This window comes from Hyla sarda, chromosome 2 (assembly GCF_029499605.1).
Source record: "Hyla sarda isolate aHylSar1 chromosome 2, aHylSar1.hap1, whole genome shotgun sequence".
NCBI lineage: Eukaryota > Metazoa > Chordata > Amphibia > Anura > Hylidae > Hyla > Hyla sarda.
Genome location: NC_079190.1, coordinates 217,847,435 through 217,872,184, shown reverse-complemented (window position 1 = coordinate 217,872,184; position 24,750 = coordinate 217,847,435). Strand labels below are relative to the sequence as shown.

At 46.1% G+C, this 24,750-nt stretch overlaps 2 protein-coding genes across 4 annotated transcripts in view; one reads left to right on the top strand and one right to left on the bottom strand.

The window, feature by feature from the left end:
* Positions 1–24,750, top strand: part of LOC130355757 (uncharacterized) — a 146,650-nt gene that overhangs the window by 24,103 nt on the left and 97,797 nt on the right. The window lies entirely within an intron of this gene.
* LOC130357424 (tigger transposable element-derived protein 1-like) lies at positions 1,293–23,483 on the bottom strand. The gene is made up of 6 exons (XM_056560116.1): positions 23,228–23,483; positions 3,339–3,503; positions 2,835–3,078; positions 1,613–2,698; positions 1,463–1,535; positions 1,293–1,378 (listed from the first exon to the last, which is right to left on the bottom strand). Exons 1-5 carry the CDS (start codon positions 23,481–23,483, stop codon positions 1,466–1,468), a joined length of 1,821 nt encoding a protein of 606 aa, XP_056416091.1. The 3' UTR covers positions 1,293–1,378; positions 1,463–1,465.

Genomic DNA, 24,750 nt, shown 5'->3' with positions numbered 1-24,750 from the left:
GACGCAGGAAATTGCACTGGCGTTTGTTCAGGCGTTTTTTCTTGCGTTTTTTTCTAACCAAAAAAACGCAGGACAAAAAAACAAGTAGAAACTTAGCCTTAAAGGGGTACTCCGCCCCTAGACATCTTATCCCCTATCCAAAGGATAGGGGATAAGATGTTAGATAGCTGTGGTCCCGCTGCTGGGGACCCCCGGGATTGCCGTTGCGGCACCCCGCTGTCATTACTGCACAGAGCGAGTTCACTCTGTGCGTAATGACTGGCGATACAGGGGACGGAGCAACGTGACGTCATGGCTCCGTCCCTCGTGACATGACGGCCCGCTCTCTTAATACAAGTCTATGGCAGGGGCGTGATGACCGCCACGCCCCCTCCCATAGACTCGTATTGAGGGGGCGGGCCGTGATGTCACAAGGGGTGGAGCCGTGACGTAACGATGCTCCGGCCCCTGTACTGCCCGTCATTACGTGCAGAGCGAACTCACTCTGTGCAGTAATGATAGCGGGGTGCCGCAGCGGCAATCCCGGGGGTCCCCAGCAGCGGGACCCCGGTGATTTGACATCTTATCCCCTATTCTTTGGATAGGGGATAAGATGTCTAGGGCCGGAGTACCCCTTTAAGGACTTCAGGATTTTTCATTTTCCGTCTTTTGTTTTTTTCTCATCACACATTTTATCACAAAATCTATGGCAAAATAAAAAATATATATATTTGTGTGGCAAAATTGAAAACAAAACACCATTTTGCATATTTTGGGGGGCTTCTGTTTCTACAGAGTGTACTTTTCAGTAAAAATTACACACATATATATATATATATATATATATATATATATATATATATATATACAGTGGTCCCTCAACATATGATGGTAATTGGTTCCGAGAGGACCATCATATGTTGAAACCGTCATATGTTGAGTACATATGTCTATGGAAAACTGGTAATTGGTTCCTAAGTCCATGAAATTTCAACCCAAAGTAGGTAAAAATAACCAAATAAAGTACAGATAAACCATGTCCTTACAGTTTAATCACATTTTAGAAGGATACAACTTGGAAATGGTACAACTGTAAGCTGGTGCAACTGGAAACCGGTAAACTGGTCAACTTCTGTAAGGATGGAAGAGTCTGTTCTTGTCCTTCTGGTGCTGCTAAAACAAAAAATCCAAAGTAAGAAACCATGAAGAAAGAAGAAAAATAAGCAGCAACTAAACCATGTTCACTTACTTTTTAAAGAAGCTGGATAGTCACATCTGGAAGGATGGAAGCATCATCAGGCATGGTTCCGGTCCTTTGTAGGAGGCAACTGGGAACGGGTAAACTGCAAACTGGTCAACTTCTGGAAGGATGGAAGAGTCTGTTCCTGTCCTTCTGGTGCTGCTGAAACAAAAAATCAAATCCAAAGTAAGAAACCATGAAGAAAGAAGAAAAATAAGCAGCAACTAAACCATGTTCACTAACTTTTTATAGAAGCTGGATAGTCACATCTGGAAGGATGGAAGCATCATCAGGGTTGGTTCCGGTCCTTCTGGTGCTGCTGGAAAAAAATCCAAAGTCAAAAAACATGAAGGAAGAAGAAAAATAAGCAGCAAATAAACCATGTTCACTTACTTAGAAGCAGAGTCAGGATCCTTCCGTGGCCTTTTGAAAAAGAAGTCCAATGTGGTTTGTCTCTGCTGTTTTTTCTTCAGGTTTTTAAAGTAGCTCAGCACTTTATCCTCATAGTCACAGGTTTTAAGCTCAGTAAGAGCAATGTCTGGTTGTTTTCGGACAACACTCTTTACAACTTCCCAGGAAGAAAACAGATCCTTTAGTTCTTGAACTGTGACAACATGGTCATCCTCACAATGATCCTCTTCTCCACTGACATGCTCTGTTGAATTTTCAAGTTCAATTAGCTCTTCTGTAGTCAGTTCCACCTCATGATCTTGGATCATTTCCTCCACATCATCTTCATCCACTTCCAGACCCATAGCCTGCCCCAGAGTGACAATTTCCGTCTCAATGGAATCTTCTTGTGCTACAGAAACATCTGCCTTATGCACAACAGAAGGCCACAAAGGTTTCCAAGCAGAATTAAGCACACGAATGGAAACGTCATTCCAAGCACTCACAATGAGCCTAACACAGTCCAAGATGGTGAATTGTGTTTTCCAAAATTCTTTGATTGTCAGATTTTTGTCTGCTTCAGTTGCGTCAGAGCATTTTGTAAACATCTTCTTGGTGTATAACTTCTTAAAATTTGAGATGACCTGTTGGTCCATGGGTTGAAGAAGAGGTGTGGTGTTTGGAGGAAGAAATTTTACAGTAATAAAGCTAAACTGAGCCTCTAATGATTCTGCCAGTGCTGGGTCATGGCCAGGAGCATTATCTAACAGCAGTATTGCTTTTAGAGGCAGTCTGTTTCTCTCCAGGTATGCCTTAACTGAAGGACAAAAAACTTCTATTGCCCATTCATTGAAAACATGTCTGGTCACCCAGGCCTTTTTGTTACAGCGCCAAAACACTCCTAGATTGGCCTTGATGATTTTCTTCTGTTTGAAGACTCTAGGTGTGTCTGAATGATAAACCAACATTGGTTTCAACTTAAAATCTCCTGATGCATTTGCACCCACCAAAAGGGTTAGTCGATCTTTCATAGGCTTATGTCCATGCTGGTGATAAATGTTCGCTTTGGCATTTTCTTCCAGAACAGACCTGTTTCATCACAATTGAAAACTTGTTGTGGAAGGTAGCCTTCATCCTCCATGAGACGCTGAAATTCCATCTTAAAAGAATCAGCTGCTTCGTGATTTGCACTAGCTGCCTCTCCATGTCGTATGACACTCTTCACCTCACACCTTTGCTTGAAACATTCAAACCAACCTTTGCTCGCTCTAAATGTTTCAGCTCTTCAAAAATGCATTTTGCACGTTCACAGATAAAGTGTCCAGGAACAGTGTCCCCTCTCATTTGCTTTTCCTTAATCCACAAATACAACAGCCTCTCCATCTCAACAATAAGATCTCTGCCCTTGCACACTATGGTTGACTGATCCGTGATTTTAATCACGTCTAGGCTTTTAACAATTGTAGAAACTGTTGATTGTGAGAAACCATACTCTTGAACTAACTGGCTTATCTTCATACCACTCTTATATTTTTGGATGATTTCCTTCTTTGTTTTAAGAGAAATATTTTTTTTATTTTTTTATTGGAGGCATATTCTCTGGCTATGAACACTACCCCTGTGTGTTGTGGTACTGTTGAATAAACAAAAAAAAATATGATCTGTAGATCCCTAATGCAGAGGTACAGGAAAACAGCATGATATGTTTTGCATGGTTTATATACTGTACCTGAACTGTTGAAGTGCACGTAGAGGACTGGACTGCACGTAGAGGACTGGACTGCACGTAGAGGACTGGACTGCACGTAGAGGACTGGACTGCACGTAGAGGACTGGACTGCACGTAGAGGACTGGACTGCACGAAGAGGAATGGACTGCATGAAGAGGAATCAACTGCAAGGGGAAAAAAAAGTGTTTTGTACAGGGTGCATCCAGCTGTTGCAAATCCACAGTTCCCAGCATGCCAGGATAGCCTCTAGTTTTACAACAGCTGGATGCACCATGGTTGGTAAACAGTGAGGTTAGCCAGGGATGCATAGTATGTAGCCAGGGTTTTAGGTAGTCAGGAGTTTATGCCAGGCCTGGGGTGCTGGGCTTTGTGCCCAGGCCTGAGGTGAGGGGGATTTGTGCCCTGGCCTGGGGTGGGGGAGATTTGTGCCCAGGCCTGGGGTGGGGGAGATTTGTGCCCAGGCCTGGGGTGGGGGAGATTTGTGCCCAGGCCTGGGGTGGGGGAGATTTGTGCCCAGGCCTGGGGTGGGGGAAATTTGTGCCCAGGCCTGAGGTGGGGGAGATTTGTGCCCAGGCCTGGGGTGGGGGGGATTTGTGCCCAGGCCTGGGGTGGGGGGCTTTGTGCCCAGGCCTGGGGTGGGGGAGATTTGTGCCCAGGCCTGGGGGGGATTTGTGCCCAGGACTGGGGTGGGGGGATTTGTACCCAGGCCTGGGGGGCTTTTTGCCCAGGCCTGGGGGTCTTTTGCCCAGGCCTGGGGGTCCTTTGCCCAGGCCTGGGGGTCATTTGCCCAGGCCTTGGGGGCCTTGTGCCCAGGCCTGAGGGTCTTTTGCTCAGGCCTGGGGGTCTTTTGCCCAGGCCTGGGGGTCTTTTGCCCAGGCCTGGGGGTCCTTTGACCCGGCCTGGGGGTCCTTTGCCCAGGCCTGGGTATCCTTTGCCCAGGCCTGGGGGTCCTTTGTCCAGGCCTGGGGCTCCTTTGCCCAATCCTGGGGGTCCTTTGCCCAGGCCTGGGGGGCCTTGTGCTGTTATGTCCTGGGGAGAGGGGTTATCGCTGCCGCTGCCATTAGGTGAGGGGTTAAGTTAACCCCTCACCCCATGGCAGCGGTAGCGTTAACCCCTCACCCCGCGGCAGCATTAACACTGCCACGGGGTGAGGGGTTAACGACTCCGCCACGTGAGTGAGCTACTCACCAGCTCCTCACGTCTTCTCCTCACGGGCGGCACTCCTCAAATGGCGGCGAAGACGCAGGCTGGCGATGTCACTGTCATCGTCACATGACTGCGGATTCGCCAATCAGAAGCAAGAGGAGGACTCTGGCGCAACGGCAACCCGCACAACGGCACCCTGCACCGGTAAGTACTGTAAAATCATAGTGATGGCCCCGCAAAAAGTATCGTATGTCGATACTTACTTCTACATACGATGGCCTCTGAGAGGCCATCGTATGTCGAAAAAAACGTATGTCGGGGCCATCGTAACTCGAGGGACCACTGTACACACACATTGTGGCATTGAGGCAGGTTTGAGGGAAATGAAAGCGTGTTTTTCCCAGTCCTTTATCCTTGCTGAGCTAGCAGAGATGCTCATCAGGTGCCTAATTAATGAAGCCAGCAGAAATGTGGGAAGTCTAGATATAAGGAAAGGAAACAGAATAGTCTGAGCTCTCCCCAGAAGACAGCAAGGTGGCTGTTAAGGGGTAGGCAGGGGTCCTTGTGTGGAGCACACAGCCAGGGCTGTAAGTGACACCCACAACAGTGAAGTGGACAAGACAAGGAGTCTTAGCACACACAGCTGCAAATGCTGTGTGAGAACAGTGAGTAAAAGGTTGCAGGAAACATATGTTTTAACTGGCAGGGAAAAGCCCTCCAGTTGCTGGGTTGTTTAGTTAGTGACTGGATGGTCTAGGATTTTGTTTGTTCCTGTGTTATGTTTTTATTTATCCTGCAACCTGTCTAATAAAGCTGGCAAGGAGCCAGACTTGCATAAAGAACTGTTGTTTGCCTGCCGAATTAAGCAGAAATGTGTCCTGTGGCTGTGTCGAGGGCGATCCCAGAGCTATCCCCAGGATGAAATCCTTACAATATATATCCAGGTATTTGGGGTGAAATTAGGGGCCTCGGCTTATATTCGGGTCAGCTTTTACTCTAGTATATGAGGTAATTTAAAAATATATAAATTTTTGTACATAAATGAGTATGCTTAAAGGGGTATTCCAGAATTTTTTTTATTTGACTATGCTACAGGGGCTGTTAAGTTAGTGTAGTTCATTGTCACGATGCCGGCTGGCAGGAGGTGGATCCTCTGTGCCAGAGAGGGATTGGCGTGGACCGTGCTAGTGGACCGGTTCTAAGTCACTACTGGTTTTCACCAGAGCCCGCCGCAAAGCGGGATGGTCTTGCTGCGGCGGTAGTGACCAGGTCGTATCCACTAGCAACGGCTCAACCTCTCTGACTGCTGAAGATAGGCGCGGTACAAGGGAGTAGACAGAAGCAAGGTCGGACGTAGCAGAAGGTCGGGGCAGGCAGCAAGGATCGTAGTCAGGGGCAACGGCAGGAGGTCTGGAACACAGGCTAGGAACACACAAGGAAACGCTTTCACTGGCACAATGGCAACAAGATCCGGCGAGGGAGTGCAGGGGAAGTGAGGTATACATAGGGAGTGCACAGGTGAACACACTAATTAGAACCACTTGCGCCAATCAGCGGCGCAGTGGCCCTTTAAATCGCAGAGACCCGGCGCGCGCGCGCCCTAGGGAGCGGGGCCGCGCGCGCCGGGACAGGACCGACGGAGAGCGAGTCAGGTACGGGAGCCGGGGTGCGCATCGCGAGCGGGCGCCACCCGCATCGCGAATCGCATCACGGCTGGAGGCGGTATCGCAGCGCACCGGGTCAGTGGATCTGACCGGAGCGTTGCAGTAGCGAGAGTGTAGCGAGAGTGTAGCGAGCGCTCCGGGGAGGAGCGGGGACCCGGAGCGCTCGGCGTAACAGTACCCCCCCCCTTGGGTCTCCCCCTCTTCTTAGAGCCTGAGAACCTGAGGAGCAGACTTTTGTCTAGGATATTGTCCTCAGGTTCCCAGGATCTCTCTTCAGGACCACAACCCTCCCAATCGATCAAAAAAAAAGTTTTCCCTCTGACCTTCTTGGAGGCCAGTATCTCCTTTACGGAGAAGATGTCCGAGGAGCCGGAAACAGGAGTGGGAGAAACAAGTTTGGGAGAGAAACGGTTGATGATGAGTGGTTTAAGAAGAGAAACGTGAAAGGCATTAGGAATACGAAGAGAAGGAGGAAGAAGAAGTTTGTAAGAGACAGGATTAATCTGGCACAAAATTTTGAAAGGACCAAGATAGCGTGGTCCCAATTTGTAGCTAGAGACACGGAAGCGGACATATTTAGCGGAGAGCCATACCTTGTCTCCAGGAGAAAAAATGGGGGGAGCTCTTCTTTTCTTATCAGCAAACTTCTTCATGCGTGATGAAGCCTGTAAGAGAGAATTTTGGGTCTCTTTCCATATGGTGAAAAGATCACGAGATATTTCATCCACAGCGGGCAAACCAGAGGGCAAGGGAGTAGGGAGGGGGGGAAGAGGGTGACGGCCGTACACCACGAAAAATGGGGATTTGGAGGAAGATTCAGAGACTCTGAAGTTGTACGAGAATTCGGCCCATGGTAGAAGATCTGCCCAGTCATCCTGGCGGGAGGAAACAAAATGCCGTAAATAATCACCCAGGACCTGGTTAATTCTTTCTACTTGCCCATTGGATTGAGGATGATAGGCAGAAGAAAAGTTTAATTTAATCTTGAGTTGTTTACAGAGAGCCCTCCAGAATTTTGACACGAATTGGACGCCTCTATCCGAGACGATCTGCGTGGGCAACCCGTGAAGACGAAAAATGTGTACAAAAAATTGTTTTGCCAACTGAGGCGCTGAAGGAAGACCAGGAAGAGGGATGAAATGTGCCATCTTGGAGAATCGATCAACGACCACCCAAACAACAGTGTTGCCACGGGATGGGGGTAAGTCTGTAATAAAGTCCATACCAATCAGAGACCAAGGCTGTTCGGGGACAGGCAGAGGATGAAGAAGACCAGCGGGCTTCTGGCGAGGAGTCTTATCCCGGGCGCAGACAGTGCAGGCTCGCACAAAATCCACAACATCCGTCTCCAGAGTCGGCCACCAATAGAAACGAGAGATGAGTTGCACGGATTTCTTGATGCCCGCATGACCTGCGAGATGGGAGGAGTGACCCCATTTGAGGATTCCGAGGCGTTGGCGTGGAGAGACGAAGGTCTTCCCTGGAGGAGTTTGCCTGATGGAGGCTGGAGAAGTGGAGATCAGGCAGTCAGGAGGAATGATGTGTTGCGGAGAGAGCTCTACTTCCGAGGCATCCGAGGAACGAGAGAGAGCATCGGCCCTAATGTTCTTATCGGCAGGCCGAAAGTGAATTTCAAAATTAAATCGCGCAAAGAACAGAGACCACCTGGCCTGGCGAGGATTCAGCCGTTGGGCAGACTGGAGATAGGAGAGGTTCTTGTGATCGGTGTAAATAATAACTGGAAATCTTGATCCCTCCAGCAGATGCCTCCATTCCTCAAGTGCTAATTTAATGGCTAGTAGCTCTCGATCCCCGATGGAGTAGTTCCTCTCCGCCGGAGAGAAGGTCCTAGAAAAAAAACCACAAGTAACAGCATGCCCGGAAGAATTTTTTTGTAGAAGGACCGCTCCAGCTCCTACTGAGGAGGCATCAACCTCCAATAGGAAGGGTTTAGATGGGTCAGGTCTGGAGAGCACGGGAGCCGAAGAAAAGGCAGACTTGAGCTGTTTAAAGGCGTCTTCCGCTTGAGGAGGCCATGACTTAGGATTGGCATTCTTTTTGGTTAAAGCCACGATAGGAGCCACAATGGTAGAAAAATGTGGAATAAATTGTCTGTAATAATTGGCGAACCCCAAAAAACGTTGGATAGCACGGAGTCCGGAGGGGCGTGGCCAATCTAAGACGGCAGAGAGTTTGTCTGGATCCATTTGTAGTCCCTGGCCAGAGACCAAGTATCCTAGGAAAGGAAGAGATTGACATTCAAACAGACATTTCTCCATTTTGGCATAAAGTTGATTGTCACGAAGTCTCTGAAGGACCATGCGGACATGCTGGCGGTGTTCTTCTAGGTTGGCAGAAAAAATCAGGATATCGTCCAGATACACAACAACACAGGAATATAAGAGATCACGAAAAATTTCATTAACAAAGTCTTGGAAGACGGCAGGGGCGTTGCACAGGCCAAAGGGCATGACCAGATACTCAAAGTGTCCATCTCTAGTGTTAAATGCCGTTTTCCATTCATCCCCCTCTCTGATGCGGATGAGATTATAAGCACCTCTTAAGTCCAGTTTGGTAAAGATGTGGGCACCTTGGAGGCGATCAAAGAGTTCAGAGATGAGAGGTAGGGGGTAGCGGTTCTTTACCGTGATTTTATTAAGACCGCGGTAGTCAATGCAAGGACATAGGGAGCCATCTTTTTTGGACACAAAGAAAAATCCGGCTCCGGCAGGAGAGGAGGATTTGCGGATAAAGCCCTTTTTTAAATTTTCCTGGATGTACTCAGACATAGCAAGAGTCTCTGGGGCAGAGAGAGGATAAATTCTGCCCCGGGGTGGAGTAGTGCCCGGGAGGAGGTCAATAGGACAGTCATAAGGCCTGTGAGGAGGTAGAGTCTCAGCTTGTTTTTTGCAAAAAACATCCGCAAAGTCCATATAGGCCTTAGGGAGACCGGTTACAGGGGGAACCACAGGGTCACGGCAAGGAGAACTGGGAACCGGTTTAAGGCAGTCCTTGAAACAAGAGGGACCCCAACTCTTGATCTCCCCAGTGGACCAATCCAGGGTTGGGGAATGGTGTTGAAGCCAGGGTAGTCCAAGGAGAATTTCGGAAGTGCAATTGGAGAGGACCAAAAACTCAATTTTCTCGTGATGAGGTCCGATGCACATTAGGAGGGGCTCCGTGCGGAAACGTATGGTACAGTCCAATCTTTCATTGTTAACACAATTGATGTAGAGGGGTCTGGCGAGACTGGTCACCGGGATGTTGAACCTGTTGATGAGAGAGGCCAAAATAAAATTTCCTGCAGATCCGGAATCCAAGAAGGCCATAGTAGAGAAGGAGAAGGTAGAGGCAGATATCCGCACAGGCACAGTAAGACGTGGAGAAGCTGAGTTGACATCAAGGACTGTCTCACCTTTGTGCGGAGTCAGCGTACGTCTTTCCAGGCGGGGAGGACAGATAGGACAATCCTTCAGGAAGTGTTCGGTACCGGCACAGTACAGGCAGAGATTCTCCATGCGGCGTCGTGTCCTCTCTTGAGGTGTCAGGCGAGACCGGTCGACCTGCATAGCCTCCACGGCGGGAGGCACAGGAACGGATTGCAGGGGACCAGAGGAGAGAGGAGCCGGGGAGAAAAAACGCCTCGTGCGAACAAAGTCCATATCCTGGCGGAGCTCCTGACGCCTTTCGGAAAAACGCATGTCAATGCGAGTGGCTAGATGAATGAGTTCATGTAGGTTAGCAGGGATTTCTCGTGCGGCCAGAACATCTTTAATGTTGCTGGATAGGCCTTTTTTAAAGGTCGCGCAGAGGGCCTCATTATTCCAGGATAGTTCAGAAGCAAGAGTACGGAATTGTACGGCGTACTCGCCAACGGAAGAATTACCCTGGACCAGGTTCAACAGGGCAGTCTCAGCAGAAGAGGCTCGGGCAGGTTCCTCAAAGACACTTCGAATTTCCGAGAAGAAGGAGTGTACAGAGGCAGTGACGGGGTCATTGCGGTCCCAGAGCGGTGTGGCCCATGACAGAGCTTTTCCAGATAGAAGGCTGACTACGAAAGCCACCTTAGACCTTTCAGTAGGAAACTGGTCCGACATCATCTCCAAGTGCAGGGAACATTGAGAAAGAAAGCCACGGCAAAATTTAGAGTCCCCATCAAATTTATCCGGCAAGGATAGTCGTAGGCCTGAAGCGGCCACTCGCTGCGGAGGAGGTGCAGGAGCTGGCGGAGGAGATGATTGCTGAAGCTGTGGTAGTAGCTGCTGTAGCATCACGGTCAGTTGAGACAGCTGGTGGCCTTGTTGCGCTATCTGTTGTGACTGCTGGGCGACCACCGTGGTGAGGTCGGCGACAACTGGCAGAGGAACTTCAGCGGGATCCATGGCCGGATCTACTGTCACGATGCCGGCTGGCAGGAGGTGGATCCTCTGTGCCAGAGAGGGATTGGCGTGGACCGTGCTAGTGGACCGGTTCTAAGTCACTACTGGTTTTCACCAGAGCCCGCCGCAAAGCGGGATGGTCTTGCTGCGGCGGTAGTGACCAGGTCGTATCCACTAGCAACGGCTCAACCTCTCTGACTGCTGAAGATAGGCGCGGTACAAGGGAGTAGACAGAAGCAAGGTCGGACGTAGCAGAAGGTCGGGGCAGGCAGCAAGGATCGTAGTCAGGGGCAACGGCAGGAGGTCTGGAACACAGGCTAGGAACACACAAGGAAACGCTTTCACTGGCACAATGGCAACAAGATCCGGCGAGGGAGTACAGGGGAAGTGAGGTATACATAGGGAGTGCACAGGTGAACACACTAATTAGAACCACTTGCGCCAATCAGCGGCGCAGTGGCCCTTTAAATCGCAGAGACCCGGCGCGCGCGCGCCCTAGGGAGCGAGGCCGCGCGTGCCGGGACAGGACCGACGGAGAGCGAGTCAGGTACGGGAGCCGGGGTGCGCATCGCGAGCGGGCGCCACCCGCATCGCGAATCGCATCCCGGCTGGAGGCGGTATCGCAGCGCACCGGGTCAGTGGATCTGACCGGAGCGCTGCAGTAGCGAGAGTGTAGCGAGCGCTCCGGGGAGGAGCGGGGACCCGGAGCGCTCGGCGTAACATTCATAATTTTGTGTTTGTACCTGTGTGTGATAGTCTCACAATTCTTATGGGATTTTTACCCCAATATTTGTTTAAAACAGCATACAAAATTACTGTTGTCTCAGATTTTTCCCAGGTTGCAATGTGGCCGAGACCTGACATCACTAGTCAGCTGATGACAGGGAGCCTGTCTGCTTCAATGGGTGGAGTGATCGCTTGGTGGGAAAAAGATCAATCTGCAACTAATTATATTTTTGCAACAGCTGTAGGCACCCTTATTGAAAAACACAGGTCTTTTGAATGGATGCAGCTCATTTATGTTTCAATGGGTGGAGTAGCTGATGGGTGGGAAGGAGGAAAATGGAATTATGGGATTTGTAGACAAAGAAGGGAACTCAAACAGGAAATACCAATTCACAAAAAGCAAGCCACAGTGTTATGGTAATCTCACAACATAGCCATTTAGCCCCAAGACAAGTGCAAATCCTTCTTAAGCATGTCCATTACTATCTGGAAGGTACATGCTAAAATCACCTTATGGTGGATAACCCCTTTAATTGGGCACTGCGAAATACAAAAACTTTTTATATGTTGTACATCTTGGCAAAACATTAAAGTGTATCTGTCGTCATCAAAAACTTTTTATATAATGTAGATAATACCATTACATGTATATTTGTAATATACATTGGTTAAATTTTTTTTATATTTTTGTCCCTGCATTTATTGCATGTTTGTCTCTATGAGGAATACAGGAAGTGAGGTTGGACAAGCAGGGCTCTGTGCACTAAGAAAAAGCAGGACAGTGTTCACTGAGGTTGTATAACATGCACCTGGCTCATACATCAGGATGATTGACAAGCCAGGAGTCTGCACAGATCCCCGCTTGTCCTTCCCTCACTTCCTGTTTTTGGACTCATCATAAAGACACACACAGACAATAGCTACAGGGACAGCATTTTTTCACCCAAAAATATACACAATTTTTTACCATTTTACCGTGTGCTGGCGGGGAGTATGGTGCAGGGCAGATGTTGTTACCCTAGGGGCAGATGGCAATAACCCCTTGTATTCATGACGCCAAGGCGGTGGTTTAGCCTATAACCACATGAAGGTATGCCGCTGGATTCTGGGCTAGGCATGGGGGCAATAAAGACTCCAACGTTACAGACAACGGTAGCTTTACTGAGGGTAGACAGTTGGTAAAGTCTATACAGTTCAGCCAGGGCCCAAGGAGATGACCAGTAACGCCAAGACCTTAAGGGCTTGCTGGAACTTGTAGTAGGACTGGACAATTTGGTGCAGACCATGCTGGATTGACAGATGACAGGGACTGACTTGACACATAAAGCTGTGACTTTAGCTTACTTGACTTGATGGTGGCTGCAGGACTTGACTTTGAGGTCTCCAACACTCTGGACACACACTAGGCACGACTGCACTGGACCTCAGCTTAGCAGAAGAGCAGAGCTCAAAGAGATTGAGCTAGCTCCTCCCAGGGCTTATATGGGGGAGACTAAGGCTGGGTCCACACTACGTTTTGTCCCATACGGGAGCGCATACGGCAGGGGGGAGCTAAAAGCTCGCGCTCCCGTATGTTACCGTATGCGCTCCCGTATGTCATTCATTTCAATGAGCCGACCTGAGTGAAACGTTCGGTCCGGTCGGCTCATTTTTGCGCTGTATGCGCTTTTACAACCGGACCTAAAACTGTGGTCAACCACGGTTTTAGGTCCGGTTGTAAAAGCGCATACGGCGCAAAAATGAGCCGACCGGACCAAACGTTTCACTCCGGTCGGCTCATTGAAATGAATGACATACGGGAGCGCATACGGTCACATACGGGAGCGCAAGCTTTTAGCTCCCCCCTTCCGTATGCGCTCCCGTATGGGACAAAACGTAGTGTGGACCCAGCCTAACAGGGAGCCCATAGGTCACTCTTGGGGTCACCTGGTCACTGATACCTCCTGGTATCCTGGACAATGATACCTCCTGGTATCCTGGACAATCACATGACATCACACATAACTCTTAAACATTAAATTTTATAACACTTTACACGGTTAAACTTATTTTATTATGGGGAAACTGAAGGAGGCTGCCTGACAGGACAGCAGGAGCACAGGGTAACACCTCCTGTACTGAGAGACCACAAATGTATATTACAAATATACATATAATGGTATTATCTACATTATATAAAAAGTTTTGTTGAGGACAGGTACACTTTAACCTTTCTAATATACTTCATAAGAAAATGTTCTTTCCTTTTTATAGAAATCATGGCTTTTAAAAGCATGGCTTTGTCCAAGCTGAAGCACAGGCATGGACAATGACCAGTGAGGGTGGGCTAGCATTCCTCTGTGCTCTCCCCTGTCTGATAGTACTCTTCTGTGCTCTCTTCTGTCCGATAGTACTCCTCTGTGCTCTCTCCTGTCTGATAGGACTCATCTGTGCTCTCTCGTCTGAAAGTACACCTCTGTGCTCTCTCCTGTCTGATAGCACTTCTCTGTGCTCTCTCCTGTCTGATGGCACTACTCTGTGCTCTCTTCTGTCTGATAGAACTCCTCTGTGCTCCCTCCTGTCTGATAGCACTCCTCTGTGCTCTCTCCTGTCTGATAGCACTCCTCTGTGCTCTCTCCTGTCTGATAGCACTCCTCTGTGCTCTCTCCTGTCTGACAGCACTCCTCTGTGCTCTCTCCTGTCTGATAGCACTCCTCTGTGCTCTCTCCTGTCTGACAGCACTCCTCTGTGCTCTCTCCTGTCTGATAGCACTCCTCTGTATTCTCTCCTGTCTGATAGTACTCCTCTGTGTTCATTATTCCGTATATGGGACTATATGAGGGCTAATGTTTTTTTTGCGCTTTGATCTGTATTTTTTATTGTTACTTTTTTATGAGACTTTTAAATTTCTTTTTATACATTTTTTCCTTGTATATCAAGTGACCAAAAATACGCAATTCTGGACTTTGGAATGTTTTTTAGGTTTACGCCATTAACCATGCAGATTGTAACTGTAACAGCCGCGCTCCGGCCAGACACACTGGCCGTGAGCGCGCTGTCATGTCTCTTTTGCCGGCGGGGCTGGGATCCGCATCCTGCCTCACTGTGTTCCTGTCCTCGCACCTTCTAGGGTGCGCACGTGCCAGAGCTCTGTTTCTTAAAGGGCCAGTGCCCAATTAATTAAAGTGATTACACCTGTCCCCTGGTCCATATGTTCCTGCTCCTCCCTTGCATCCCTGCTGGATCTTTGGTTGTTTACGCCATAGTGTAGTCCTGTGTCTCGCTACTGTGTACCTGTTCCCTGTTTCCCTACCTAACCCTGACCTTCTGCCATCTGCCACGTCCTGCCAGTATCCTTCTGTGCCATGCCACCCCCCAGCTACCTGTGCGGACGAGTCATGCCGGGGGGTAGCGACCTGGGTGCCGCCTGCCGCAGCAAGACCATCCTGCTTTGCGGCGGGCTCTGACACCTTAGACTCCGCTCCCTGGCACAGCTCACGTCTACATCCACACAGGCCCAGAGGATCCACCACCTGCCGTACACCTGCCATGATTCCTAACAGTAAGATCCGGCCTGTCCTAACAGTAAGATCCAGCCATGAATTACGCTGGGGCGCTTTTGTCAGATTTTTCAGGTCTTTACAATCCGGCCTTGGATTCTGGGAAGTACCTCTGCCAGAAGTTGGTCCCACTGTTGTGGTCCGTCAAGCACAACGACTGAAGTTACTTACAGCGATGATGCAACAGCTTTTGGCCTTGCAACAGAAGCAGGTACCACAATCTGGCCCACTACCAGTTCCTGCAGTGTCTCCTGGTTCTCAGCTATGCCTGTCTGTATCTTATCTGGAGTCCCAACATCCTTCCTTGCTACCAACTTTGCCTCTTTCCGAAGCGGTCTTGGATGTGGACCATTTGCCCTGTCTAGCTCCTGCAGTGTCTTCTGAGCATCCTTCCTTGTTACCAATACGGGAATCTCATCCCTCATACACTCTAAACTTGTAAGTCGATTCGGATGTACTCTCACAAAGTTTGTAGATCTTCACACCATACCGCGCCCGCTTCGAGGGAATATACTGGCGGAATATGAGTCTCCCCTTAAAACTGATAAGAGACTCATCTAACGAGAGCTCCCTGAGCGGTACGTAGGCCTCCAAAAAATTTGGGGGTGGACATGCCTCAGTATCAGAGTAATGGACGTATTTCCGAATGGCCTCGAACCGCTTCCGCGTCATGACCATACTGTAAAGTGGGGTCTGGTAGAACATGTCCCCACTCCAGTACTGTCTGACACTGGTCTTTTTGACCAGGCCCATATACAGCACGAGGACCCAAAATGTCCTCATTTCTGCTGCATCAATGGCGTACCATTCATTGGACTTGGCCAAAAAAGAATCTGGGTGGTGGGCGATGAACTGCTGGGTGTACAGATTCGTCTGCTACACCATTGGATTGACAAAGCTGTTACTGAGAAAATAACTGAAATAGTCAATTCCAGTGAATCCAGCCGTGTCAATGTGGATTCCTGAGTCGCGCTCTAACTCCGGAATCTGTGGCTGATAACCCTCTGGGGGTCTCCAGACAGGTTCACCTTAAGGGGGCTCCGGTACACTTGTCTGGGGGATCGGACTCCTAGTACGAGCGGCATGGCCACTCATACTAGTGCCGGCCACTGGGCCACTTTCATGGGGGGGTGTGGCCTCGCCTGGCGGCGTCTCCGCCGCCGTACAGGGGACTCATCATCAGTACTAGATCATGAGGAGGACGAGGAAGAACACAGGATTGCAGGATCTTCCTCGTCCTCACTGACAGATTCGGAGTCGGAGCCATCGCCTTTTTTTCTACAGTGGTGGGGGGAGTGTTCATGTGTGGGGGGGGGGTATGTAGTGTGTGCTTGATGTTAACTTTATCTATAACGGTGTGTGATAAAAAATCACACACCGTTATAGGGGGGAAAATAAAGAGCTGCGGACCCCCCCAAAAATGGAGGCAAATCGCAGCACCCTGAACCCCTAATAGGGCCCGGGTCACGCTAAAAATAACTGCGGCGGACCCTTGGGGACCCATTAGGGGGTCTGGGGAATTTTTTTTTTTTTACTTTTACTTTTTTTACTCCTACCTTTTCTGTATTCTGTCCCTGTTCTAAGGGGGATCTTCTTCTGTGAGGGGCTCCGATCACGGCAGAGGGGTCCCTGGCTCCTTCTTGCAGCTCTGCTTCTGCCCGCTGAATGAACTCAGTGAGCCAGCAGAGCGGCGAGAAGAGGTCATTAACCCCTCCCCTGCCGGCTGCTATTGGCCGATCGTCCGGCCAATAGCAGCGATCCTGGGGAGGAGGTGACGAAATCGCCACCTCCCCATAGATACAGGAGGTGATTGGGGGTGTATCCTACATGTATCCCTGTATCTCCGGGTCAGCGCATCACCGGAATCGCAGCAAATCGCAGCTGTGAATGAACCCCCTGGGCATTTGCGCGGGGTGCCTGTTGATCAATATCAGCAGTCACCCCAGTCTGGTCCCGCGATGGGGACCAAAATTCCCACGGACGTACATGTACGTCATGGGTCCTTAACTACCAGGGTCCCATGACATACCGGTACGACATGGGTCCTTAACAGGTGAAGGACCAAGCATATTTTTGTTTTTGCATTCTTGTTTTTTCCTCCTACACTCCTAGAAATGATAACGCTTTCAATTTTGCACCTACAGACCCATATAAGGGCTTGTTTTTACACCACCAATTATAATTTGTAATGACATCAATTATTTAATATGAAAATCTATTGCAAAACCAAAAAATTTATACTTGTGTGGTGAAATTAAAAATAAAAACACCATATTGTAACTTTTGGGGGCTTTCGTTTCTACAGAGTACAATTTTCTGTAAAAATGACACCATCGCCCTCATTTACTATTGCAAAGCCGACATGTTTTGTCAGGTTGTGCGCCTGACTCACACTTCATTTTGCTATGAAAACACAAAAATGGGCGTGGCCACCAGGAAAAGGGGTGTGTTCCCGACACAAAAACCAACATATTTACTAAGGTTTCCACAGAAAATGTGGTGGATTTCAGCTGAGGAAAAGCCAACAGATCAGAGCCTGTGTAAAAAAAAGCAAAGTGTAGGGAAAGTGGAAAATGTAGGGAAACCTTAGTAAATACCGTGGAAAATAAATTGTAGGGATTTAAAACCTACAAAGAAACCTACACAACACTCTTAGTAAATAAGGGCCCATATCGTTATTCTGTTGGTCTCATACGGTTACAAGGTTACCTAATTTATGTAGGTTTTGTTTTACTTTACTACTTTAAAAAAAATCATAACTACGTGCATCAGAATTTGTATATTTAAATTTGTCATCTTCTGACTCCTATAACCTTTTTATTTTTCCACACACGGTGCTATGTGAGAGCTAATTTTTTGCGCCATGCGCTGTAGTTTTTATTGGTACCATTTTTGTTTTGATGGCTTTTTATTAGTTTTCTATGGTATATGAAGAGACCAAAAATGCACAATTTTGGCCTTTTTACTTTTTTTACGTGTATGCCATCGACTGTGTGGTTAGCTAAGCTTAACCCCTTAACGAAAAGTGCTGTAAATGTACGTCCTGGTGAGGTGGTACTTAACGCACCAGGATGTACATTTACATCCTAAACATAACCGCGAGCATTGGAACGATGCCCGGATCATGCGTGGCAGGTCCCGGCTGCTGATCGCAGCCAGGGACCCGCCCGTAATGGCGGGAATCCGCGATCCCGCGGATGTCCGCCATTAACCCCTCAGATGCCGTGATCAATGCAGATCACGGTATCTGCAGCATCGTGGTAACTAAAATGAATGATCCGTTCATGAATGATCCAGCGCTGCCGCGGTGATCCGATCATCCAGCACGGCAGACAGAGGTCCCCTCACCTGGCTCCGCTGCCTTCACGGCGTCTTCTGCTCTGATCTGCCTTCCCGCAGACCAGAGCAGAAGATGACCGATAATGCTGATCAGTGCTGTGTCCTATACATAGCACTGAACAGTATTAGCAATCGAGTGATTGCTATAAATAGTCCCCTATGGGGACTATTAAAGTGTAAAAATAAAAGTAAAAAAATAAAGTAAAAAAATGTGAAAAACCCCCTTCCCCAATAAAAACGTAAATTGTCCCATTTTCCCTATTTCACCCCCAAAAAGTGTTAAAAAAAATATTTTATATACATATTTGGTATCGCCGCGTGCGTAAATATCTTAACTATTAAAATAAAATGTTAATGATACTGTACGGTGAACGGCGTGAACGTAAAAATAAAAAAAAGTCCAAAATAGATGCTTTTTTATTACATCTTATTCCCAAAAAATTTTATAAAAAATTGATTAAAAGTTCTATATAAGCAAATATGATATCAATAAAAAGTACAGATGATGGCGCAAAAAATGAGCCCTCATACCGCTGCTTATACGGAAAAATGAAAAAGTTATAAATCTTCAAAATAGGGGGATTTTAAACGTAGTAATTTGGCTAAGAAGTTTGCGATTTTTTTTAAGCGCAACAGTAATAGAAAAGTATGTTATCATGGTATCATTTTAATCGTATTGACCCAAAGAATAAAGAACACATGTCATTTTTACCGAAAATTGTACGGCGTGAAAACAAAACCTTCCAAAATTAGCAAAATTGCGGTTTTCTTTTTAATTTCACCACACAAATAGTATTTTTTTGGTTGTGCCATACATTTAATGGTAAAGTGAGTGATGGCATTACAACGGACAACTGGTTGCGCAAAAAACAAGCCCTCATACTAGTCTGTGGATGAAAATATGTTATGATTTTTTGAAGGCGAGGAGGAAAATATTAAAACTTAAAAATTAAGTTGTCTGCGTCCTTAAGGCCCAAATGGGCTGCGTTCTTAAGGGGTTAAAGGGTTAAAAACCTTTTTTCTTTTAAATCAACTGGTGGCAGAAAGTTAAACATATTTGTAAATTACTTCTATTAAAAAATCTTAATCCTTCCTGTACTTATTAGCTGCTGAATACTACAGAGGAAATTCTTTTCTTTTTGGAATGCTCTCTGATGACATCACGAGCACAGTTCTCTCTGCTGACGTTATTATAATAACACTTTATTTATTGTTGTCCTTAGTGGGATTTGAACCCAAGTCCCCAGCACTGCAAGGCAGCAGTGCTAACCACTGAGCCACCATGCTGACCTTAGCATGCATCTGCTATGCATCTGCTATGCATGGTTGCTAAAATGGACAGAGATGTCAGCAGAGAGCACTGTGCTCGTGATGTCATCAGTGTTCCAAAAAGAAAGGAATTTCCTCTGTAGCCTTCAGCAGCTTATAAGTACTGGAAGGATTAAGATTTTTTAATAGAAGTAATTTACAAATATGTTTATCTTTCTGCCACCAGTTGATTTAAAAGAAAAAAGGTTTTCACCGGAGTACCCCTTTAATTTAATAGTTTGGACATTTATACACGCGGCTGTACCACATATGATAATTTTTTTATTACATAATTTTTTTATGAGAAAAGGGGGGTGATTTAAACTTTTATTAGGGAAGGGGTTAATTCACCTTTATTAATTTTTTTTTTTACCCCCACAGGGGGCTATAACATGCAATCTTTTGATTGCTTACACTGATCAATGCTATGCCATAGCATAGCATTGATCAGTGTTCTCAGTGCTCTGCTGCTCCAGCCTGCTGAGCAGTTTTGGAGCAGTAGATCGCCGAACGGAGGACGAGGAGGCAGGTAAGGACCCTCCCGTCATCTAGTCAGCTGACCAGGACATTGTGATTTTGTCGCGATAGTCCCGATCAGCTCCGCTGTAGCTGTAGACATGTAGACGTGTATGACATTTATAGTTACAGGAACAGTGGAGTACGCTGAGCTAAAGCTTTTTCATATCCCTCATACACTTCTTTGGGAGTTATAAAACAGGAAAGAATGTCAAGTTCCACCTCCTCCTTTTTTAAAGGCTGGCTCACCAAGAGAGACGGGTTTACGGGGGAAGCTGGTGTTCGGAGATTGGTGCTGATCCCAGAGGTGGGACCAATGTCTATCAGACGTGTGTGGCATACCCCATGTATGTACCATAAATGTCTGAGTTGGCAGTACCCCTTTATAATATGCAGCAAAAATATGTAGCAGTACATATGAATGTGAATGTACCCTTAGGGCTCATTCACATGAGCGGATTTCCTTTCAAACTCGCAGTGTGTTTCCCGCTGTGAGTTTTAAAGAGAACATTATTAACATTTGACCGCTAAGCGGTCACTAAGACCCTAAATTTCCCACCCAATTTAAAACTTAACGTTTAATGAGCCGAGATTAAAATAACCTCACACATATTGATCCATGGTGCATTGATTGGCATGACACTGCATGCTATAGAAGTGAATTGAAAAATTAGACTGTGGCTGCAGTCCACAGTCTATAGTGTGAGACAATTAAAAATCTAACACATTGCCCGCCCGCCCGACGTTTCGCCACAGGCTGTGGCTTTATCAAGGGCTAAGAGGCAAATGGCGTGCAAACAAGCCTTGCAGGGGTTTAAATAACCTCCTGTCTCTAACGTCATTAGAACATGTCACTTCCTGTATTAACATGACATCTCATTGGTTACAATCATATGCAGACTCATGATTGACCGCTTCCTGGCCAATGAATTTTTAGACCAGGATGCATCTTGCTATATTCGTTTGATTGACAGCATCCTTGACCAACCAGCTGAGAACAATCAAGCTTCTGAACTCCTCATTGGTGCCGGAAGCTGTATACGTATGTGCGCCATCGGTCCTGCGCTAACTAATAGCTTCCCGAACCTCCGATATGGGCGCATGCGCAGTACGGATGCGCAGAAAAACGTGCGCGAATACTTAGTCATATACAGGCACTGCTGGAAGCTGCGCGACAGACATATGCGCCGGCACTTAGCCGATTTTTGGCATATGATTCACTCATGGCTATTGTGATAGGGCTGTAATACACAATATAACCACTATTGTGAACAACGACTGCGTAGCAAGTGATAGGTTAATTCGAGAACACTAATAAGTTACTATCTGGCAATATAAGACGGCCAACCTAGCAACGTAAGTATAAGATCAGAACAAGGAAATATTAATCGATAGAGGGAGGAGCAATTACTCATCTGTTCTGCATAGATGTAGTCATAATTAATTCATATCTCAACGGAAGTTAATCATAAATATAATTAATACAGGCTTATAACGGCTCTTCTATATAGTAACAATTGTAATAAGTGATTCCTGTCCTACAAGAAGGCTGCAAAAGTGAAGCCTTCATTCAGTCCATTTGGACTTTGGGATTTTAATCTCCAAATCCAACGGGCTTCTTCTTGAAGCAGTCTGGTGTTAAGATTGCCACGTCTCGGACCTAGTTTACACTGGGTAATGCCACAGAAACGTAATTCAAAGGGAGCATCATTGTGTACAGTCCTCATATGCCTAGCAATTGGCGTATCTTGGTAGGTGTTAATAGTACTCATATGTTTTGAGATACGCCTACGCAATTGTTGAACTGTCTTTCCTACATAGATTTTAGGACAATTGCAAGTGGCTAGGTACACTACCCCCGTCGTTTGACAGGTGATGAAGTCCCTAATTTGATATTTCCGATTATCAATCGGATTAGAGAATTCTTTTGTACGTGGCATAAATTTGCAAAAATTGCACCGTCCACATGGATGTGATCCTTGAATTGAAGATTTCAACCAACTGGATGCAGACTCCTCTGCATAAAAACTCCTAACTATTTGATTTTGAATATTGGGTCCTCTACGATAGGTTATAGAGGGGTGAGTAGAGATCACCTCCCTAAGGTCATTATCCACCTGTAATATAGGCCAATATTTCCTAAGTATATTCATGATTTTTTGATTGTGTTGATCAAAAGTTCCGATACACCTAATGATCTTTTGGCCACTATTGTCTTTAGCCAATTTGTGATCACGTAATAATTCAGATCTTGGAGTAGCCCTGGCTCTGGCGAAGGCCTTGTGAAGGACTTTCTTAGGGTAACCTCTATTGGTGAAGCGTCTATACAGGAGATCACATTCTTCTTGAAATTTAAGAGGGTCAGAGCAATTCCTTTTGGCTCGTAGATATTGACTGATAGGGATGCCTTTCTTCAATGGTACGGGATGATAACTCTTCCAATTGAGAAAACTATTGGTTGACGTAGGTTTACGATATATAGAAGTGTGAATGTGACCAAGTGAATCAATAGTGATAGTGAGGTCAAGAAAATGAAGAAATTTATCATGAATTTCAGAAGTAAAGTGCATATTAATATGATTAGTGTTAAGTGCTTGAACGAAGGATTGAAATAGTTGTGTGGTGCTGTCCCAAAAAATCAATATATCATCTATATAACGACCCCAAAATAAAATGTGAGAGTTAAATTCTTGAAAAGTGTCAGAGAAAACGTGAGTGTCTTCCCACCACCCTAAGAATAAATTAGAATAATTCGGTGCACAAGGAGTGCCCATAGCAGTGCCCTTCAACTGAAAATAAAAGTGCCTATCAAAAAGGAAAAAATTGTGAGTAAGTAGAAAACGTAATAAGGTCAAAACAAATTTGTTGTGTGCTGTGTACTGAAGACCTTTAGTCGTTAGGAAATGTTGTACAGCATGAAGTCCCTGTTCATGTTGGATGTTTGTATAGAGAGATTCCACATCCAAACTAGCTATAAGGGTACCTGGAGGGAATGTGATCTCCTGTAATTTCTTCACAGTGTCCTTGGTATCCTTAATAAAGGACGGAAGAGAGGAAACAAAAGGGGCCAAGAACTGATCTACATAGTGACTGATATTTTGTGTAATATTGTCACACCCTGAAACAATAGGTCTGCCAGGGATAGGGGAACTCCGTTTGTGCACCTTAGGAAGGGCGTAGAAAGTGGCTATTGTTGGCGATGGATTAAAGAGATATTTAAATTCTTCTTCTGTTATCAATTGGTCTATTCTTGCCTCTTGTAAAATTGTACGTAAATTCTGGTTAAACTCCTGAAGTGGGTTATGGTCAAGTTTACGATAAGTATCTTTATCATTCAACAGTCTCATCACCATAGCCTTATAGTAACTTTTATCCATCAGGACGATGTTTCCTCCTTTATCAGAAGGTTTGCAAACAATCTCATTATTATGTTGTATTTCATCAAGTGCTCGGATTTCTTCCGTAGATAAGTTAGATGGAATATGGGGAGTCCTTGACCTTAGGGAACTGATCTCGTGTGTAACCATCTTAACAAAAGTATCGATATTAGATACCCTGCACAAATTTCACAAAAACCTTGCTACCAATCCTGCTGTGAACAGACAACAAGATCAGCAAGTTGTTACTATGCTAGAACAGCTAGAAGAAGAAAGTGAGACAGGAATTGTCTCAGTTGAAGCTCCCTTCTCTAATCTTAAACCTAAGTCAAGCTTTACACCATCCTTGTCACAATACTCTAATATCGATACTTTTGTTAAGATGGTTACACACGAGATCAGTTCCCTAAGGTCAAGGACTCCCCATATTCCATCTAACTTATCTACGGAAGAAATCCGAGCACTTGATGAAATACAACATAATAATGAGATTGTTTGCAAACCTTCTGATAAAGGAGGAAACATCGTCCTGATGGATAAAAGTTACTATAAGGCTATGGTGATGAGACTGTTGAATGATAAAGATACTTATCGTAAACTTGACCATAACCCACTTCAGGAGTTTAACCAGAATTTACGTACAATTTTACAAGAGGCAAGAATAGACCAATTGATAACAGAAGAAGAATTTAAATATCTCTTTAATCCATCGCCAACAATAGCCACTTTCTACGCCCTTCCTAAGGTGCACAAACGGAGTTCCCCTATCCCTGGCAGACCTATTGTTTCAGGGTGTGACAATATTACACAAAATATCAGTCACTATGTAGATCAGTTCTTGGCCCCTTTTGTTTCCTCTCTTCCGTCCTTTATTAAGGATACCAAGGACACTGTGAAGAAATTACAGGAGATCACATTCCCTCCAGGTACCCTTATAGCTAGTTTGGATGTGGAATCTCTTTATACAAACATCCAACATGAACAGGGACTTCATGCTGTACAACATTTCCTAACGACTAAAGGTCTTCAGTACACAGCACACAACAAATTTGTTTTGACCTTATTACGTTTTCTACTTACTCACAATTTTTTCCTTTTTGATAGGCACTTTTATTTTCAGTTGAAGGGCACTGCTATGGGCACTCCTTGTGCACCGAATTATTCTAATTTATTCTTAGGGTGGTGGGAAGACACTCACGTTTTCTCTGACACTTTTCAAGAATTTAACTCTCACATTTTATTTTGGGGTCGTTATATAGATGATATATTGATTTTTTGGGACAGCACCACACAACTATTTCAATCCTTCGTTCAAGCACTTAACACTAATCATATTAATATGCACTTTACTTCTGAAATTCATGATAAATTTCTTCATTTTCTTGACCTCACTATCACTATTGATTCACTTGGTCAC